General features: G+C 42.5%; 1 protein-coding gene across 1 annotated transcript in view; it reads right to left on the bottom strand.

Annotated features, from left to right (window-relative positions):
• Positions 1-15303: 15303 nt before the first annotated feature.
• Hprt1 (hypoxanthine phosphoribosyltransferase 1) overlaps positions 15304-17291 on the bottom strand; it is a 34574-nt gene continuing 32586 nt past the window's right edge. The window contains exons 7-9 of the mRNA XM_036175382.1: positions 17041-17087; positions 16793-16869; positions 15304-15908 (exon numbers count right to left, since the gene is read on the bottom strand). Coding sequence (XP_036031275.1) covers positions 15861-15908; positions 16793-16869; positions 17041-17087 — 172 coding nt within the window. The 3' untranslated portion in view covers positions 15304-15860. The remainder of the gene's footprint in view (positions 15909-16792; positions 16870-17040; positions 17088-17291) is intronic.

Below are 17291 nucleotides of genomic sequence, written 5' to 3'. Positions count from 1 at the left end.
GAAGTTGAGGACTGACACCTGAGGCTGTCCTTAGACCTCCATATGTGGACTGTGGTATGTGTGCATCCAAACACACACATGAACAATCACATACACACAGATAAGACATTGAAAGGAAGCCAGGTAGTGGTGGTGCCCGCCCTAATCCCAGCACTCAGGAGGCAGAGGCAGGTGGATCTCTGTGAGTTCAAGGCCAGCCTGGTCTACAGAATGGGTTCCAGGACAGCCAGGGCTACACACACACACACACACACACACAAAAAAAAAAAAACCCAAAAAACAAAAACAAACAAACAAAAAAACCAAAACAACAACAACAAAAAAACACCAAAAGGAATATGTTAGTATAAAAGTAAGACTCTGTTTAAATATAGTCAGTGAGATACTGTGAGTTAGGATGTCAACATAGGAAATTGAGGCAATCTAATTCATGCCGTAAGAGTGAGTCAGAAGATTTACCCAGCTTGATAGCCATTCATTTGAAAAGCTAAGATTTATTACAGCAGGGGAAAGGCACATGTCAGCAGACTTGGAGGACTCTAGTCCAGGTTTCCACTGTCCTTCATATAAGGTGAAAGCACACAGCATGTTTCTGTATAGCAGCAAACTGCAGACATGGATTCAATGCAGGGAAGCCAGCTTGGTGTTGCAAAGTCTGTGGCCCATATGGCTGCTGGTCACATAAACTCAATCGCTAGTGGCTGTCTATGGCAACTGAAACACAGGGTCCCAACAATGAAAGCAAGCATATATACATATGAACATATATGTGTTCAGTCCTATGTATGTATGTATGACATAAAGCCCTGTATGCATTCCCAGTGCCATATGAATTGGGCATGGTAGTACATAAGTATAATCCCAGCGCTTGGGAGATGGAGGCCATAGTGATTTTGAGGCCAGCCTTGGCAACATGAGAGCCTGTCTCAAAAAAAAAATCAAACCTCCTAACTTTTAGCTGTAGACTTCAGAGGAAATATCCACTAAATCATTTTCTTTTAGGATTAAAGTATGAAAATATTATATTAATATTTTGTTAGTTAATATTTTTATTAATTAATATTTTGCTGGGATTTGTGCATCCTTGGTGTCTTCCAACTAAACTACATCCCCTGCTCTGTCATTAGACATTTCTATTGCTCTTTCGTATTATGTGAGAATTTCATATATCAATATAATGGAATTTTGGTCAAATCTAGTAGGTCATCCTTAAACATTTTAAGAGGTGATTGTAGTTCCCTCTTAAGGGATGTTTTAGTTTCATTTCATTGCTATGGTAAAACACCCTGTCAAAAAGCAACTTAATGGAGAAGGGAATTATTTCACCTACAGTCCATCACAGCAGGGAAGTCATATAGCACCAAGAGCTTGAGAAACATTTTCACATCACATCCGCAGCCAAGAGAGATAAATGAATACATAGATGTTTAGTGTTCAGACAACTTTCTCTACTCTCCTTCTTGTTCTTGTGTGGGTTTGCTTTTGTGTTTTAGACAGGGTCTTACTGTGTTCTCTGGCTGGCCTGGAACTCCACCTGTAGACTAGGCAGACCTCCAGCTCGAAGATGTCTACCTGCTTCTGCCTCCTGACTGCTAGGATTAAAGGCGTGTGCCGCCGCCCCCGCTGCCGCCACCACCACTCTCTTCTCATTTTAAAGGTTTTTATTATTTCTAATTATGTGTAGGTGTGGGTGTCTTCATGAGGACATGAGTGTAGGTTCCTGCAGAAGCCAGAGACATTGGATTCTCTGAAGCTAGAGTTACAGGTAGTTGTGAACCGCCTGATGTGGGTGCTGGGAACTGAACTTGGGTCCTCCAGAAGAGCAGTAAGTGCTCTTAGCCTCTCAGTCATCTTTCCAGCCCTGTAGCCTTCTCTTCTTTTACATATAGAAGACGACAAACGAGGTAGTGGTGTATCTTTCAGACCGGGACTTCCAGTATGAATCAAGGCAATCAAGACAATTCCCACAGACATGCTCTCGGGCCAATCACTCAATGACAGTTTCTTAGTGGATGAGTCTAGGATTCATGAAATTGACTAACCATCAGAAGAGACTATTTAGTAGGATTTTCTCTCCTTGTTCCCGATTAAAAGTAGGATATTTCCAAAAGGCCATTAAACAATGAGAAAAGAATACTGTGTGCTAGGAAGCCCAGATCCGTGGGCTAGAGGTTAGGAAGAGAGAAAGAGCCAGCCACACGTTTCAGCAGGGCAACTGTCCCCAGTGGCTGTAGGTAGCAGCTGGGTCAAGAGAGCTCTGACCCCATGAATAACTTGGCCACATCAAAGTGACTGGCTCTACTATTTATGTTCTTTGCCTATTTTTTTCTAGGAAAATTTCTTTGAATGCATATTTTCAATTTTTTGTATATTAAAAATCTTGTCTATAAAATAGTTCATTTTTTTCTCCACTTATTCTCACCCTCCAATGAGTTTTTTCTTTTTTAGTTTTATTTACACTTGTAGAAATCTTCCTCTTGACTGACCAAACTTTAATTTTTTTTAATTTATTTTTATTTTTAAAATTTTATTATTAATTTAATTTTACATATCAGCCACGGATTTCTCTGTCCTCCCTCCTCCTGCACCCTCCCACCCTCCCCCCAAATCCACCCCCCATTCCCACCTCCTCCAGGGAAAGGACTCCCTGGGGATTCGGCTCAGCCTGGTTTAGAGCCTGGGGCCTATACTGGGACACTTTGCTCTGCCTGGGTGAAGGGAGGAGGGGACTGGACCTGCCTCAACTGATAAAACTTTTAAGACGTATTTATTTTATATGGATGAGTGTTGTGCCTACATGTGTGCATGTGTACCATGTGTGCCAGGTGCCCATGGAAGCCAAAAAAGGCTATCAGACTCTCTGGAACTGGAGTTACAGTTGTGAGCCATTATATGGGTGCTTGGAACTGAACCCGCGTCCTCTGCAAGAGCAGCCAGAGCTCTTAACTGCAGAGTCATCTCTTCAGGCCTGATTTCGTGTTTTCTATCATTTAGAAGTGGTTTTTACTGTATGGCCAACTCTTTCAGCGCTTGGCCTTTGGCTCTGCCATAGATATCATGCTTAGAAAGGCATCCACTAAGGTCAGGGATGTAGCTAAGTTGGGATGGTGCTGGCTTAGCATGCATGAAGTCCTGGGTTTGATCCCCTGCACTGCATAAAGTGGGCATAGTAGCACACATCTATAATCGCAGCTCTTGAGAGGTAGTCAAGAGGACTAGAAATTCAGGGTCATCTTCTAGTACATAGCAATTTGAGGCCAGCCTGTAAGATATGAAACCCTATCTCAAAATAACAAAAAATAAATAAATAAAAGTCTTACCTAAGGGCTGGAGAAATTATTCTATGGTTAAGAGCACTCACTGGCTGCTCTTACACAGGTCCCGGATTCAATTTCCAGCGCCACACAGCAGTTCATAACTGCCTGTAACTCCAGTTTCAGGTGATCTGACACCCTCACACAGACATACATGCAGGTGAAACATGAATGCACATGAAATAAAAATAAATTTTTTACAAAGTCTTCCCTAATCCAGATAACTGCTAGCGGGAGCCTTGTTCTCCTAAGTGGGATACAGAGACATGAAGGCTGGTTGCTTGTCTAGGGCCACACCATTAGGGGAAGCTCAGTTCTCTTAACGTTACAGCCTCCATAGGCCTATTGTCAGGGTTCAGGTTGGTAAACATGAAGTCTTTGTAAGACTAGGTAGTCAATGGATTAGAATGCAGTTATAAAATAATTACTACACAGCCTTCACAAGCATTATTTTATTTATGTGTTTCTCTCTTTTGGGTGTGTCTTCATGTCACATGTGAAGGTCAGAGAACAAATTGCTGGAGTCAGTCCTCCCCTTTCTCCCACTCTGTGGGTCCCAGGTGGGCAGCTTTGGTGGCAACCTGAGCCATCTTTCCAGCCCCATAAGTATGATTTTTTTTCTGGCGTTTCAAGACAGGATTTCTCTGTGTAGCCCTGGCTATACTGGAACTAGTTCTGTAGACCAGGCTGGCCTTGAACTCAAAGATCCACCCGCTTCTGGGATTAAAGGTGTGTGTCACCACCGTGAGGCTATCAGTCCGATTTCTGATGGCTGTATTTTATTTAGAAAACTTGATTTTCTGTTTAAGTACACTACTAAACCTTCCCCTCCCCCCAAAAAAAATTTCTATCCCCAAACTGTGATCCCTCTCTATCAGACTAATGGATTTCTTCCTTCCCTCTCTCCGGACCTGGGAAGAACAAGAAAGAGAGAGGAAGGTGGAAACCTAGAGGGGGAGGGGCTGTCAGGAGCAGGAAGGGTGTGTGAGGAGGCAGCAGGTGAGAAAAAGGTACACTCTGTATGCAGAAGCCCAGAAAGACTTGATGGTTGTAGTTCATCTTTAGTCTGGATTTTTCTCATTTTAAAAGTTCTTTTATTTATCCAGACTCCCTATATAAAGATGCACAACTGGTTTTTTTGTTTTGTTTTATTTCTTGTGGCCCAAGGTGGACTCAGACTCAACATGCCCAGCTGAAAGATGTGAAATATCTAAAACTAGGGGAATGCTATCTGATACGAAAACAATGATAATAGCTGTTTTCAAGTAGCAGATGGATGTGGCCAGGGGCAACTGACTGTAGGGCAGAAGCCACTCTGGAAAAGCAGGTGACCGGAACACACATGTCACAGTTTCCAGGGCTCTGACTCACCAGTGTTCTGTTTTTCCTAACGCAAGTTCAATTGTTACCTTTTCACGTAGGATTCACGTATGAAACTAGTATATTGAAAACACCAGTGTTTTTACACGTTGATGGGGGTGTGCACATTTAATAGTGAGCACATGGAGGTCAGAGGACAGCTTGCAGTAGTCAGTTTCTTCCTTCCATTGTGTGGGGCCTGGTGGTGGAACCCAGGTCCTTGTGCATGCTAGTCACAAAGCTCGGCTTCTTTCCGAGGGTTCGGAGAACTCAACTGAAGAAAGCCGTTGACTTCCTTAGCACTTCTGAAGTAAAAGTAAGAGGGTCTAGATTTCAAGGCCACACTCAGCTATGTAAAGAGTTTGGGACCACTGGGTGGTGGTGGCGCACGCCTTTAATCCCAGCACTGGGGAGGCAAAGGCAGGAGAATCTCTGTGAGTTCGAGGCCAGCCTGGGCTACAGAGCAAGAACCAGGAAAGGTACAAAGCTACACAGAGAAACCCTGTCCCAGAAAAAAAAAAGGTTGAGATGATCCCACACTAGCCCCTCAAAAACAGAAAGCCAAAAACCCCACCTAAAACTTTTTTCATAATCTCTATTTTTGCCTCAGCAAGCACAAAACTCAACTTTTTCGACACTAGAGACCACACCAGTTGTTCCTAGTTGTTTCTCACCCAGAATTCTCCACTCTGCCATCCTTATCAAGTCCTGAAAAAGTCCAACACATTCTGAAGGAAGTGGACTCCAGTCTTTGCTCCAGATGTGAGCTTTCCTGGGCACATAATTGCCAGGGACTGCTTCAAAAACAGATATAAGAATTAGAATGGGGGGCTTGTTCAGAGCAAGAAGAGGCCTTTTTATTTCATTCATTCATCCACTCAGTATTTGGTGTGTGTGTGTGTGTGTGTGTGTGTGTGTGTGTGTGTGTATGACTGTGTGCATGCAACAGTACCTGTGTGGAGGTCAGAGGACTTTTGGGAATCAATTATTTCCTTCTACCATGTCAGTCTCAGGGACAGAACTCAGGTCATCAGGCTTGGCAGCAAGTGCCTCTACCAATGAGCCATCTCATCAGACCAACAGGAAGGCTTCGGGAGAAGGAAGGGGTTACAAATAGAGCACTAGGGGGTGAAAAGTGTGAAAATTCATTACACACATGTATGAAGCTGTCCAACAATGGAAAATTAATTTTAAGACTGGACATAGTGGCACACACCTTTAATCCCAGAACTCAGGAGGCAGAGGATGGTGGATCTCTAGGTGTTTGAGGCCAGCCTGGGCTACACAGCCAATTCCAAGCTACCAGTTCCAGGACTACATAGTGAGACTCTGTCTCTAAATAAATAACTAAAAACTATGGTATTTGTTTTAAAATACAGGCATGAGCTTCCATTCTGGCCAGTGAGAGCTGAGGGGAGTGTCAACTCCTTTGAAGACAATTACACAGAAGTCCATTTTGAGGAAACGTTTACAGATTTCTATAAGCAGCCTTCAGTGACCACAAGAAAGGACAACTGTTGGTGTGCTTTTTCTCTTTTCCTTCCCCCTCACTCCCATTTTCCTTCCTTCTGTTCTCCAGGACTCTTCTGTAGGACCTGGAGCTAGCACATGCTCCACTACTGAGCTACTGTCAGCCCAGGAGCAGCCTCTGAGCATCAGTGACAACAAATGGAAATCATGTAGGTACTTGACATCACCGTGGAACTGTGGACCAATCATGTCTGGACGTCCCACTTAGGGAGCCAGTTAGCTCCTGCTATGGAAGCAGGTTTGAGCTGGACAGTCTAACTAGGCCAGAGGTTGATATGATGACCTGACCCAGCCATCATCTGGAGCTTCCTTTTTATCCCTTTTTGTTCTCCTCTATATTGACACAACCAACTTAGGGAAGTCAACATTTTCTCATACCATCCTGTGATTGTGTTGTTAGTTCTTCAAGGCAGAATTTCTCTGTATAACAGCCCTAGCTATCCTGGAACTCACTCTGTAGCCCAGGCTGGCCTTGAACTCACTGAGATCCACCTGCCTCTGCCTCCCGAGTGCTTGCTTCATTTTTTTCAACCTAACTCTTTGCTAAGGCAGATCCTATGGTAAAAGCCTTCCCTCTGTCCCGCCCCCCCCCCCAATCTTCCTGGTCAAATATTTCTCCAAGTCTCTCTCTTTCTTTGTTTTTGTTTTTGTTTTTGAAGACAGGGTTTCTCTGTGTAGTTTTGGTGCCTGTCCTGGATCTCACTCTGTGGACCAGGCTGGCCTTGAACTCACAGAGATCTGCCTGGCTCTGCCTCCCAAGTGCTGCAATTAAAGGTTTGCACCACCACCACCCACCTCCAAATCTCCTTCTTAATGTGGCTTCTTCCTGAGGGCTGAAATCCCCCCCAATACTAGCTGTGTCTTCCTCTGAATAATATCCTTTTTCTTTGAGACTGGGTCTTACTTACTTTGTAGCTCTGGCTGAGCTGGAACTCACTATATAGACAAAGCTAGCCTCAAAATCAGAGATATTTGCCTCTGCATCTAGAGTGCTGGGATTAAAGGTACATGTCACTGTCATACTTGACCTTAAGTCTCTCAAGGACAGGGAGAGTATGCTCCTTTCAAGCCCCAAGACAATTAGTGCCAACCAAGTTCAAGATGCAGGAAGGCCTAGAATTATCTACTGAATTTGGTATCTCCTTTGCTTCTGTGGCCTTAGACAAGTGCTTAGTGAAAGAAATGGAGGCAGGGACCAACTGAAGAGAATATTTATTCCCAAGTACCAAACAAAAACTATCTGAGTAGTTTTCAACATGAGCTTTCAACAGATATATGAATGCTTGCAGAAAGGTGACTTTAGAAGTTCTGAGTTTTAGAAAGACCCAGAAAATGTGAGGAAAAAACAGGAAACTAGAGGTGTGGTCCATTGGTAAAGCAAATTTAGTATGCATAAGGACCTGGGCTCCCATCACCAGCAAATGAAAGAAAGAGAGGGAAGAAGGAAGGGTATGGACAGTCAGGAGGGAGGGAGAAGGAAGGAAGGAAGGAAGGAAGAATGGAGGGAGGAAGAAGGGAGGGAGGGGGGAGGAAGGAAGGGAGGGAGGAAGAAGGGAGGGAGGGGGGAGGAAGGAAGGGAGGGAGGAAGAAGGGAGGGAGGAAGGAAGGAATGAAGAAGGGAGGGAGGAAGAAGGGAGGGAGGAGGAAGGAAGGAAGGAATGAAGGGAGGGAGGAGGAAGGAAGGAAGGAAGGGAGGGAGGGAGGGAGGGAGGGAGGAAGGAAGGAAGGAAGGAAGGAAGGAAGGAAGGAAAGAAACCTGGTAGCATGGTGGCCCAAATGTAATCCCAGCACTCACCCTGGAGGTGAGATGGGTTCCAAGGGCAAGCTGGGCAGCTAGATTAGCCTAATCAGCAAACTCCAGATTCAGTAAGAAACTCCACTTCAGAAAATAGAGTGAAGAAGGATTGAAGAGAACATCCAATGACAACCTCTGGCCTCCACATGCACACACATGCATGTACCTGCACACATTACACACGCCATGTATAGATACAAAGTAAACTTTCTAGGTAGAGGAAGCCATGTGTGCTACAACTGAACCTTTGAATAGGAAGGAAAAAATGTCAGGAATGGAAGTTCTGCTGCTGAAAACTACCAAGTTGGAAAGTCACTGGTCATGAATCAGAATGAGGAAACCTGTTACAAAGTGCACTCATACAGTATAAAGCAAAAACTTGAAATTTAATTTGACGGTTTATCAGTAACACTTGAGGTTACAAATAATCATCAAAAACCATTTAAAAAGCATTACTCTTTCAAGTGGCTGGGAGTGTCTATAAAATTCACATTTACAAATGGCAAAGAGCACTCATAATCCTTCATGTTAGAAAGTTATTTTGTCTAAAGCTGCCTACAAGATCGTAAAATAGGCCAGAAGAAAAACGTGAGAGCACATTGGCGAGGAGGTCTGCAAGCCATCGAAAATGCTGTCTAGTGCCACAGGAAGTCAAGAGGCATGCTTTAAGTTCAACTGAGACCTCCAAAAGTCATGTGAGGTGTCCAAGTCCTTTCTGATTATTACCTGCAATCAGCTTAATGCATTTTCTTCATTGTTAGTGTGGTCATGTCTACAGAAAAGCTGACTTAAGTGGCAGTGAATTACTCAGGAAGATTCTAGAATAAAATTGCCGCTGTTTAAATTCCTTATCTGATACTTACCAGCTGCGTGACCTGGGAACATCAGGCAACCCTCTCTGGACCCGCATTTCTTTATCTGGAAAGTTGGGACGATACAAAAAAGCAAACCCAACTTCTTTATCAGAAGATTTCAAAAGTGCTTAGAGCATTTCTACTGCCTAACAGACACATAATAAAGGTAAAAAATGTTAGCTATTCTTAATAACCAACAATTAAGGCTTCTTACCCCTCAACCCCCTCAAAATGTTTTCTCTCTGTACATGCAGGTTCCGCATATTTGGATTCAACCAGACTCAAATTACAAATTTTGAAAAACAAAATTACACCCACATTGAACTGTACTTTCTGTCTCATTTCCTCAACAATACAGTATAAACAACTATTTATATAGCTTTCATATTGTGTGCTATATATTTCTGGTAGTCTAAAGATGATTTAAAGTATACAGGAGGTGGTGTCATGAATTTTCCACACAGACTTACTGACAAGGTCAACTGCAGCCTGCCCTGTCTTGAAGGAATGCCCTCAGATCCTTCCCTGAACAGTCTTGTGAGCTGTCCCAAGGCTGTTTGTCACCCACCTCCCCGTCTTGTGGAGACTGCCTCCCAGGTTCTGGAAAGGCATGGGACTTTTGACCTTGCCACCCCAATAAGGGTACAGCTGCAGGCCATAAAATCATTAGGCTGGAGTCTGGAACTGACCTCCCATAACAGAGCAACCCACTGTGGGACCAGGGATGTGGGGAGCTGACACTATGCTGGCTTCCGTGGTCTTTCTGAGTAAAAAAGTATCTATCTGCACTCGGGCTTCTTTCTTTCTCAGCCAAATCTAGGCCAGAGTGACAAGTCCAAGCTAGCCTCCTCTGTAGGTGTTGCTGTATAAGGACCGTTGCCTCTGACAATGCTGAAGAAAATAAACGAAGTAATTAATGAAAAGTGATATTGAGGTGTTAGAGGGGGCAGGGTTCACCAAGGGGACTTGTGAAGCAGCCATTTTTGCTGAGTGGCAGGGAGGAGTGTCAGGGATCCCGAGGCGAGGAGGAGACAGGTTTGAGGACTGGTAGAATGGTGGCATGGCAGGAGGGAAGGAGCACTAAGGGTAAGATGGGGATAAATTAAAGTGAGCAGAGCTGATTTCCACATGGGTTAGTAGGCCACAGAGCAGTTTGTTTCCTGAGGTGCTAAGGAAGTGATGTGATCTGATTTATATTTTGAAAAGATCATCTTCCTCCTAAAAGTGAAATGAACAAATTAAATAAAAACAAAACAATAGTAAAAACAAACAAAAATCTCCCCTCTTTCCAGTGCTGGGGAAGAGTGTGCTAGCTTTCTCCCTCAGGCATCTTTGAGTGTTTTGCCTGCATACCACATGCATAACTGATACCCACAGAGGCCAGAAGACAGCAAAGATCCCCTGAAACTGGAATAATGGATGGTTGTGAATCATGTTGGTGATGGGAACTGAACCCAGGTCCTCTACAAGGGCAACAAGCACTCCTAACTGCTGAGCCATCATTCTAGCCCCTTAAATTTTTTAAAAGATTTATTTATTTTAGAATGTGCTAGTTCTTGTGCTGGGCTTTACAAAAAGAGAGAGGGGTATGAGGGAAGGTGGGCCAAGGTGGAAGCAGATCAGGATATAGGATACTACAGCAGTTCAGACAGGAAATCATGACCAGTTTCCCATGGCAGATTTGCTTAATTTGGTCACAGAACACCTGAGATGGCCTTCCCTCTGTGAAATGTGATGTGAATGAAAATATTGTGTATAAAGCACTTAGCATAGGATCTGACTATAGTAAACAGTACTTAGCTGTCATTGCAGCCCCGGAGCCTGCTTTTCAGAAGGCTCTTAAGAGGTTCTTGTGCCCTTAAAATGCAAATGAAATCTCATTTCTGGCATTAAAACCCTCAAGGGCCTTCCCATTGTGGAATGCAGAAACTTCATAGTTCGTTCTTGCCATAACCTTCAAGGTCATTCATGGTCCAGCTCTGGCCTTCTTTTCTGGTCTTAGTTCCTACCACTCTTCCCCAAGCAACTCCAATGGCTTGTCACTATCACATTTTCTTCTGCTTTCTTACCCCTAGATTTTCCCTGTGGTAGACTTATTACATTTCAGCTCAACCATCAACTTTCCTAATCACCCTATCTAAGGGAAAGGGCCTGCTTCTCATGTCCAGCATACCAAATTTACTTCCTTCATTGCACAGGTTGTCTTAGGGCTGCATATAGCTCAGTGGTAGAGCTTGGCTAGCATGTATTGAGGCCCAGTCTAATACTTCTTGTTACTATTGTTTTTCAAGACAGGGTTTCTTTGTGTAACAGTCCTGGCTGTCCTGGAACTCAATCTGTAGACCAGGCTGGCCTTGAACTCACAGAGATCCACCTGCCTCTGCCTCCTGAGTGCTGGGATTAAAGGTGTGCGCCACTACCACCCAGCTCTCCCAATCTAATTTTTAAGCCTGGTGTGGTAGTAGGTACACACCTGTAATATCAATCTGACCTAAAAGAGACCTGTTGCAAAAATAAAACAAAATACAAATGCAATAAAAAAATGTGTTTACTGTTTCTCTCCCCAACTAGAATGAATCTAGCTAGTGTTCGCCAACACATGGGAACTTCTCCAGAGAAGACTGTTTCTAGAATCTCAAATTCAGGGAAGGACAGCAACTGATTAACCTGACAAGCCCAATAGTAGCTCAGCTAGCACCTATAAATCTACAAAGAGAATTAAATAGGGACCTGCCAATGTTTATAGATATGATTCTAAGCATCTGTAATTCACAACTGAAAACACTTTTTTATAACAAACCGACACTTTCTTGGGCAGCAATACTCCTGAAAGAAGTGCTTAGATGTTTGCTGAAACACACTGACTCCTCACTTAGACCCAACCAAGGTAACTAAAAGCAGTACACTTTCTGTCTCTCTGATACTTCAGCTGAAAGGACAGAGGTAAGTCAGCCTTAACCTTTCCTCGAGTTACCTAGGAATCATGGGACAGCAGAATCTTGTAGGACAGGTGGGAGTAATTATCCATGCGGGCATACCCTGCAGCAGAGTGATACTTGGAGGAACTGCTGCAAGAGAGGGGAAATAATAGGCATAAGGGCCTGGGCTCATCTTGCAAACCCCAAACTGAGACAACTATCAAATAGATCATGCCTTTATCAAGACTACTTAATTATGCCTCTCACATTCTTTCCCCAGCTTCATCTGTTGCAACCTAAACCTCATGCTGGCACTCTGGAAGGACTATCTTGGAGCCAGTGGACCCCTTTATTTCTCCTTTTCAATGTTGTGACATTAAATAAGTCTTGAATATTAAATATTTAATGCTGGGACATTTAAGTCTCCTGCTTTTCACAAAGACTTGTCTTTTTAGTGTGTATTGGGGATGGGTGCTTCATCCTAGCTTGTTGGGGTTGCTAAGGGCCAGACTTCTGCCCACCCCCAAAAAACTCCAATTATAATTCCTAAAATGGATACATACTTTGCTATTTCCCGGAACAACTTCAATACAATTTTGTTTTTCTTTATCAGCATAATTTTTCAGGACTGCAATAAAAGTGGAGCCCCAGAGAATTGACATGGGACAGTTATGACCATTTGCTCCTATACTAGCCACAAGAAAATACAGCTTTCTTTCAAATTTTACTTTATCTTAAACTGTTACCCTGAACAGGACTGCTGTTCCTCTCAGTAACTCACCCTTTCCTGTCTCACAAACTGACTATATTTGATCTATAGAAAGTTGGTTTTTAACAAGTTACATAACTTGGTGGGGGGGACGATGTTGTCAGAAAGTAGACTAACATGCACAAAACCCTGGGTTTAACCCCTAGCACTACATAAACAGGGTGTAATTCCAGAACTTGGGAGGCAGAGGAAAGAGGAGCAAAAGTGCAAGGTCACCCTCAGCACCAGCGTCCAGTTCAAAGCCAGCTTCGGCCACGAGACCTCCGATTCAACAAAATTATTAGAATTACATACTCTCAAAATTAGGTTAAGTAAATGAAAAGAGGTATTTCTTTCCCAGCTGTTAGCTCCGGTTCTGGATGGGTTAGGCAACAAGCTAAAACGTACTAAAAACTGAAACGACTTCACGATGAACTGAAGCAAGTTCAAGCAGGTCTGAGTTAAACCAGGGCTGCCATGGTTTAACAATAACTTCTTGAACCATTCATTCGTTTTCTATCAACAATTAATGCTGCTGGAGCATTTGCTGTGTGTCAGCTTACTGTCCTGTCTTACCTTCACTGTAGCTAATTAATCCTTAACTCCATGAAGAAGACAGCACTAGGCCAGCAAAAAAGCTCAGCAAGTACTTGCTGCCAAGCCTGGTGATCCGAGTTCGAGTCCTGACACCCACACAGTGGAAGGAAGATAACCTCTTCCCAAAAGTTGTCCTCTGACCTCCACATACCTTCTATGGCATGAGTGCACCCCCTCCAAAAAATGTAAAAGGAGCGGAAAAATACAGCACCATGCCCCCTACCAGGTTCTAAAGGTTCTAATTCGATGCCAAGCCACTATTACGGGCTAGACAGTCCTAGCCGAGAGCAGGACCAGAGCTCTTAGCTACTTACTCATTCAACAGCCATGTGAGCTCTTCCTACTTTCTAGGCACTGATCAAGCCACCTAATGTACACCAGTGAATGAGACAGATGGCAGCTCAGCTGTAATTAACTCACATTCTTGGGAGGCAGAGGCAGAAGTGTCATGAGTTTGAAGCCAGTCTGGGTTAAGAGAGCAGTGCCTCAGTACACAACACACAAAAAGACAGATCAACGTGATTTTGCCAGCTGGGTATGGTAGCACAGTCCCTTAATCTGAGCAGTAGGGAAGCAAAGACAGGTGGATCTCTGGGAGGCCAGCCTGGTCTACATATTGAGTTCCAGGACAGCTAGAGCTATATAATGGAAAGACCTTGTCTCAAAGAGTAGAATATGAACACAAATGTAAATTATGTGGCATGCTATTAATTTCATCACTTCAAACTGCCAATAGCCAAGCAGGAGTGTATTGTTTTACCTACAAAAAGGGTCATCTTGCCTGGCAGTGGTGGTGCATGCCTTTAATCCCAGCACTTTGGAGGCAGAGCCAGGCGGATCTCTGTGAGTTCGAGGGCAGCCTGGTCTACAGAACGAGATCCAGGACAGGCACCAAAACTTACACAGAGAAACCCTGTCTCAGAAAACAAAACAAAAGAAAAAAAAGGGTCATCTCACATGGCTCAAGCCAACAGGAGCAACAGTGCAACTTAAAAAAAGGAGAATGAGAAGGTGCCGGGTGGTGGTGGCGCACACCTTTAATCCCAGCACTCGAGGGGCAGAGGCAGGCGGATCTCTGTGAGTTCGAGGACAGCCAGAGCTCCACAGAGAAACCCTATCTCAAATCCCCACCTCAAAAAAGAGTAAGAAGGCTCAGCAGTGGGAGGTACAGGTAAGTGTTAACTAGAGTAGCCAGGTGGACCTCAATGGGTGAAATTTTTGGGGAGGAAAGGGCTCAAAAGTTATTCCTGACACTATTCACATATGGCAACATCAGGCTACAAAGAACAAAGGAGAAAAGAGAAGTGAAATGTTTTGTAAACTAGGAAGTTCTAGGACTCTGGCAATCTTTTTTATTTAATTACATTTGTTTTGTCAGCTTAGTACACGTCATCTAGCTCACCAGCTTGACTGCAGCAAGTTCTTACTTGGTATTATTTAAAGCTCCCTACTTCATACCTCACTACAACAGAAAGGCAAATAGGACTCTTGGGTTAAAATATTTCTCTTGCTCCCCCAAAACAAAACAATGTTTTATTGTTATTGTTCTTTGGTTAACAAAGCTTTATCTACACAAAGAAGGTAACAGGACATGTCTGAAAACAAATTTGTAGGTCAAACTGAACAACCTCTCAGAAATCTGAGAGATGTGGTTTTTTTTTTTTGTTTTTGGAGCTGAGGATCCAACCCAAGGCTTTGTGCTTGCTAGGCAAGTGCTCTATCACTTAACTAAATCCCCAACCCCTTTTTTTTCAAAGATTTATTTATTATTATGTACACAGAAGCGGGTGAGGGCACCAGATCTCATTACAGATGGTTGTGATCCACCATGTGGTTGCTGGGAATTGAACTCAGGACCTCTGGAAGAGCAGTTGGTGCTCTTAACCTCTGAGCCATATCTCCAGCCCCCCACCCCTGGTCTTTTAACAGAAGGAAATGTAGTAAATAGTACTGTCTGTAATTTACAGTCTCAAGTAGTTAGGAACTTTCCTAGTGCTACCAAACCACTCTACCAGATAACCATTACTTGCAATTAAATCACAATGAAATTAGCTACTAAAACTTAAGGAAAAGGTGACCAATGGAAAATTGAACCAAGGTAACTTTTACAGAAATGATAGGCATGTGGAGTTCTATAAGAGATAGTCCTTAGTTTAAGGACTTTCACATTCAAGAATTCAAAAAGTAGTAAACTTTTAGAATTTATTTATTTGTATTTAAAAGGAACTGTTGACAACGATTCACTGAAGTAATCCAAGTGGGAAAATACAGTCAACACTGCTGAAACATGTTTATTCCACTGAGCAAAACTTCTTAGATGGGTACTGACATGAAGTTGAGTGCTTCAGAATGATCTAAACACACGTGCTCTAATTAACAATATTCAATCACATCTTTCTTTCCTGGATATATAAAAATTAAAATACCAATTAAAAAACTAATATATCTTCTCTTTAAATGCTTCTTACAGATACAATCTTAGAATTATTTAATAGTGGTAATTTAAGAGATTTATTTTGCTCACAAGGTAAGCGTCAATCTAGCAAAGGGAACCAATAGTCGGCCTATAGGCTCATAGTGCAAATAAAAAGATCAAGAATGCAGCAACTGACATTTCTAAAAATAAAAAACATAAAATTCGTAGAAGTTTCATGCAAAAAGCTGTACTAAGCAGATGGCCGCAGAACTAGAAGGCTTACTAATTTTACTGGCAACATCTTTGCAGATTCAACTTGAACTCTCGTCTTAGGCTTTGTATTTGGCTTTTCCAGTTTCACTAATGACACAAACATGCTATAAAATAAAAGAAATTCACATTAGAAAAATGTATTCTGGAGAGACAAGAACAGCATTAGAGAATACTACTACATTGTCTGAGTTCCTACCAAACAAGGTACTTCAGACCAGTAACTTGAAGAAAACACATTTTGAAAACAAAGCAGAAATATTTTCCATTAGTGTGATTTTTTTTCTTTCTCTTACTATGTAACTTTGAAAAACATTTAAAGCTGGGCATTGAAGGCATATCAAAATAGGGGCCAGTGTAGCTAGGCAGTGGTGTCACATGCCTTTAATCCCAATACTCTAGAGGCAGAGACAGATGGATTCTCTGTGAGTTCAAGGCCAGCCTGGTTTACAGAGTTAGTTCTAGGAGAGCCAGAGGCACACAGAGAAACCCTGTCCCCCCCAAAAAAAATAAATAAGGGGTGGGGTCAGGATAAGTGATTTTAAAAAGATGAAATAAAAATCGTGCTTTAGATAATGCTGCCCATGTAGTCTTCTTAACTACTCCTGGACAATGTTGATAAACTCACCTGAAGGACTCTTGCCTTCAGAGTGGGAGGCAGGTATCTGAAGTAGAGTTAATTATAAGATTTAAATGGAATTGTTTCTTACTTACAACCATACTTATCATGTGAAATAACAATGAGACAATTTTTGTATATTAAAGCTGTTCAACTATTTTAGTCAGTAAGAAGTGTCACACTAGCCTGGCCAATTTCCAGTCCTAAGGAAGTCTGTACTTGACTACAGCTTTATGTGACTAATGGGAACCATCAGTATGGTCAAATTACGAGGTGCTGGAAGGAGAAAACAATTCTTCCCTTTCCTAAATTTTTATGTGGGTTTTTGAAAAATGAGATTGAGAAGAAAAAAAAAAAAGAAGCATTACTTACATTCAAATCCCTGAAGTACTCATTATAGTCAAGGGCATATCCAACAACAAACTTGTCTGGAATTTCAAATCCAACAACTGTAAAGAACCACAGTTTATTATTTAGATAGAGAAAATAGTATTTTCAAATCTAATAGTTGCAAATGTGCCTTCTTTACGAATGTTCTCTAAAATAACTCTAAGCCATTTCATAGTCAACTTTTTCATCTATAAGATGGATAAATGATTGACCAAAGAGCATCTACTTACAGTCTGGCCTATATCCAACACTTCGAGAGGTCCTTTTCACCAGCAAGCTGTTAATTACAAAATATTACATGTGACATATGGAAAGACAACAAAGTGTTCTTAAGTATCATCTGCAATTAGAATATGGTCAGCTTTGCATACCCATGGGAAGACAGAAACTAAATCAGAGTTCACAAGAAGACAAGGCCCCTGACTGATTTCCATGTGGAACCTGGTAAGATGCTTCTGAGAGCAAAATCCTAACTACCTGT

This window comes from Onychomys torridus, chromosome X, assembly GCF_903995425.1.
Source record: "Onychomys torridus chromosome X, mOncTor1.1, whole genome shotgun sequence".
Classification (NCBI taxonomy): Eukaryota; Metazoa; Chordata; class Mammalia; order Rodentia; family Cricetidae; genus Onychomys; species Onychomys torridus.
The sequence above is the reverse complement of the archived record's forward strand: the minus strand, read 5'-3'. Positions and strand labels throughout refer to the sequence as shown.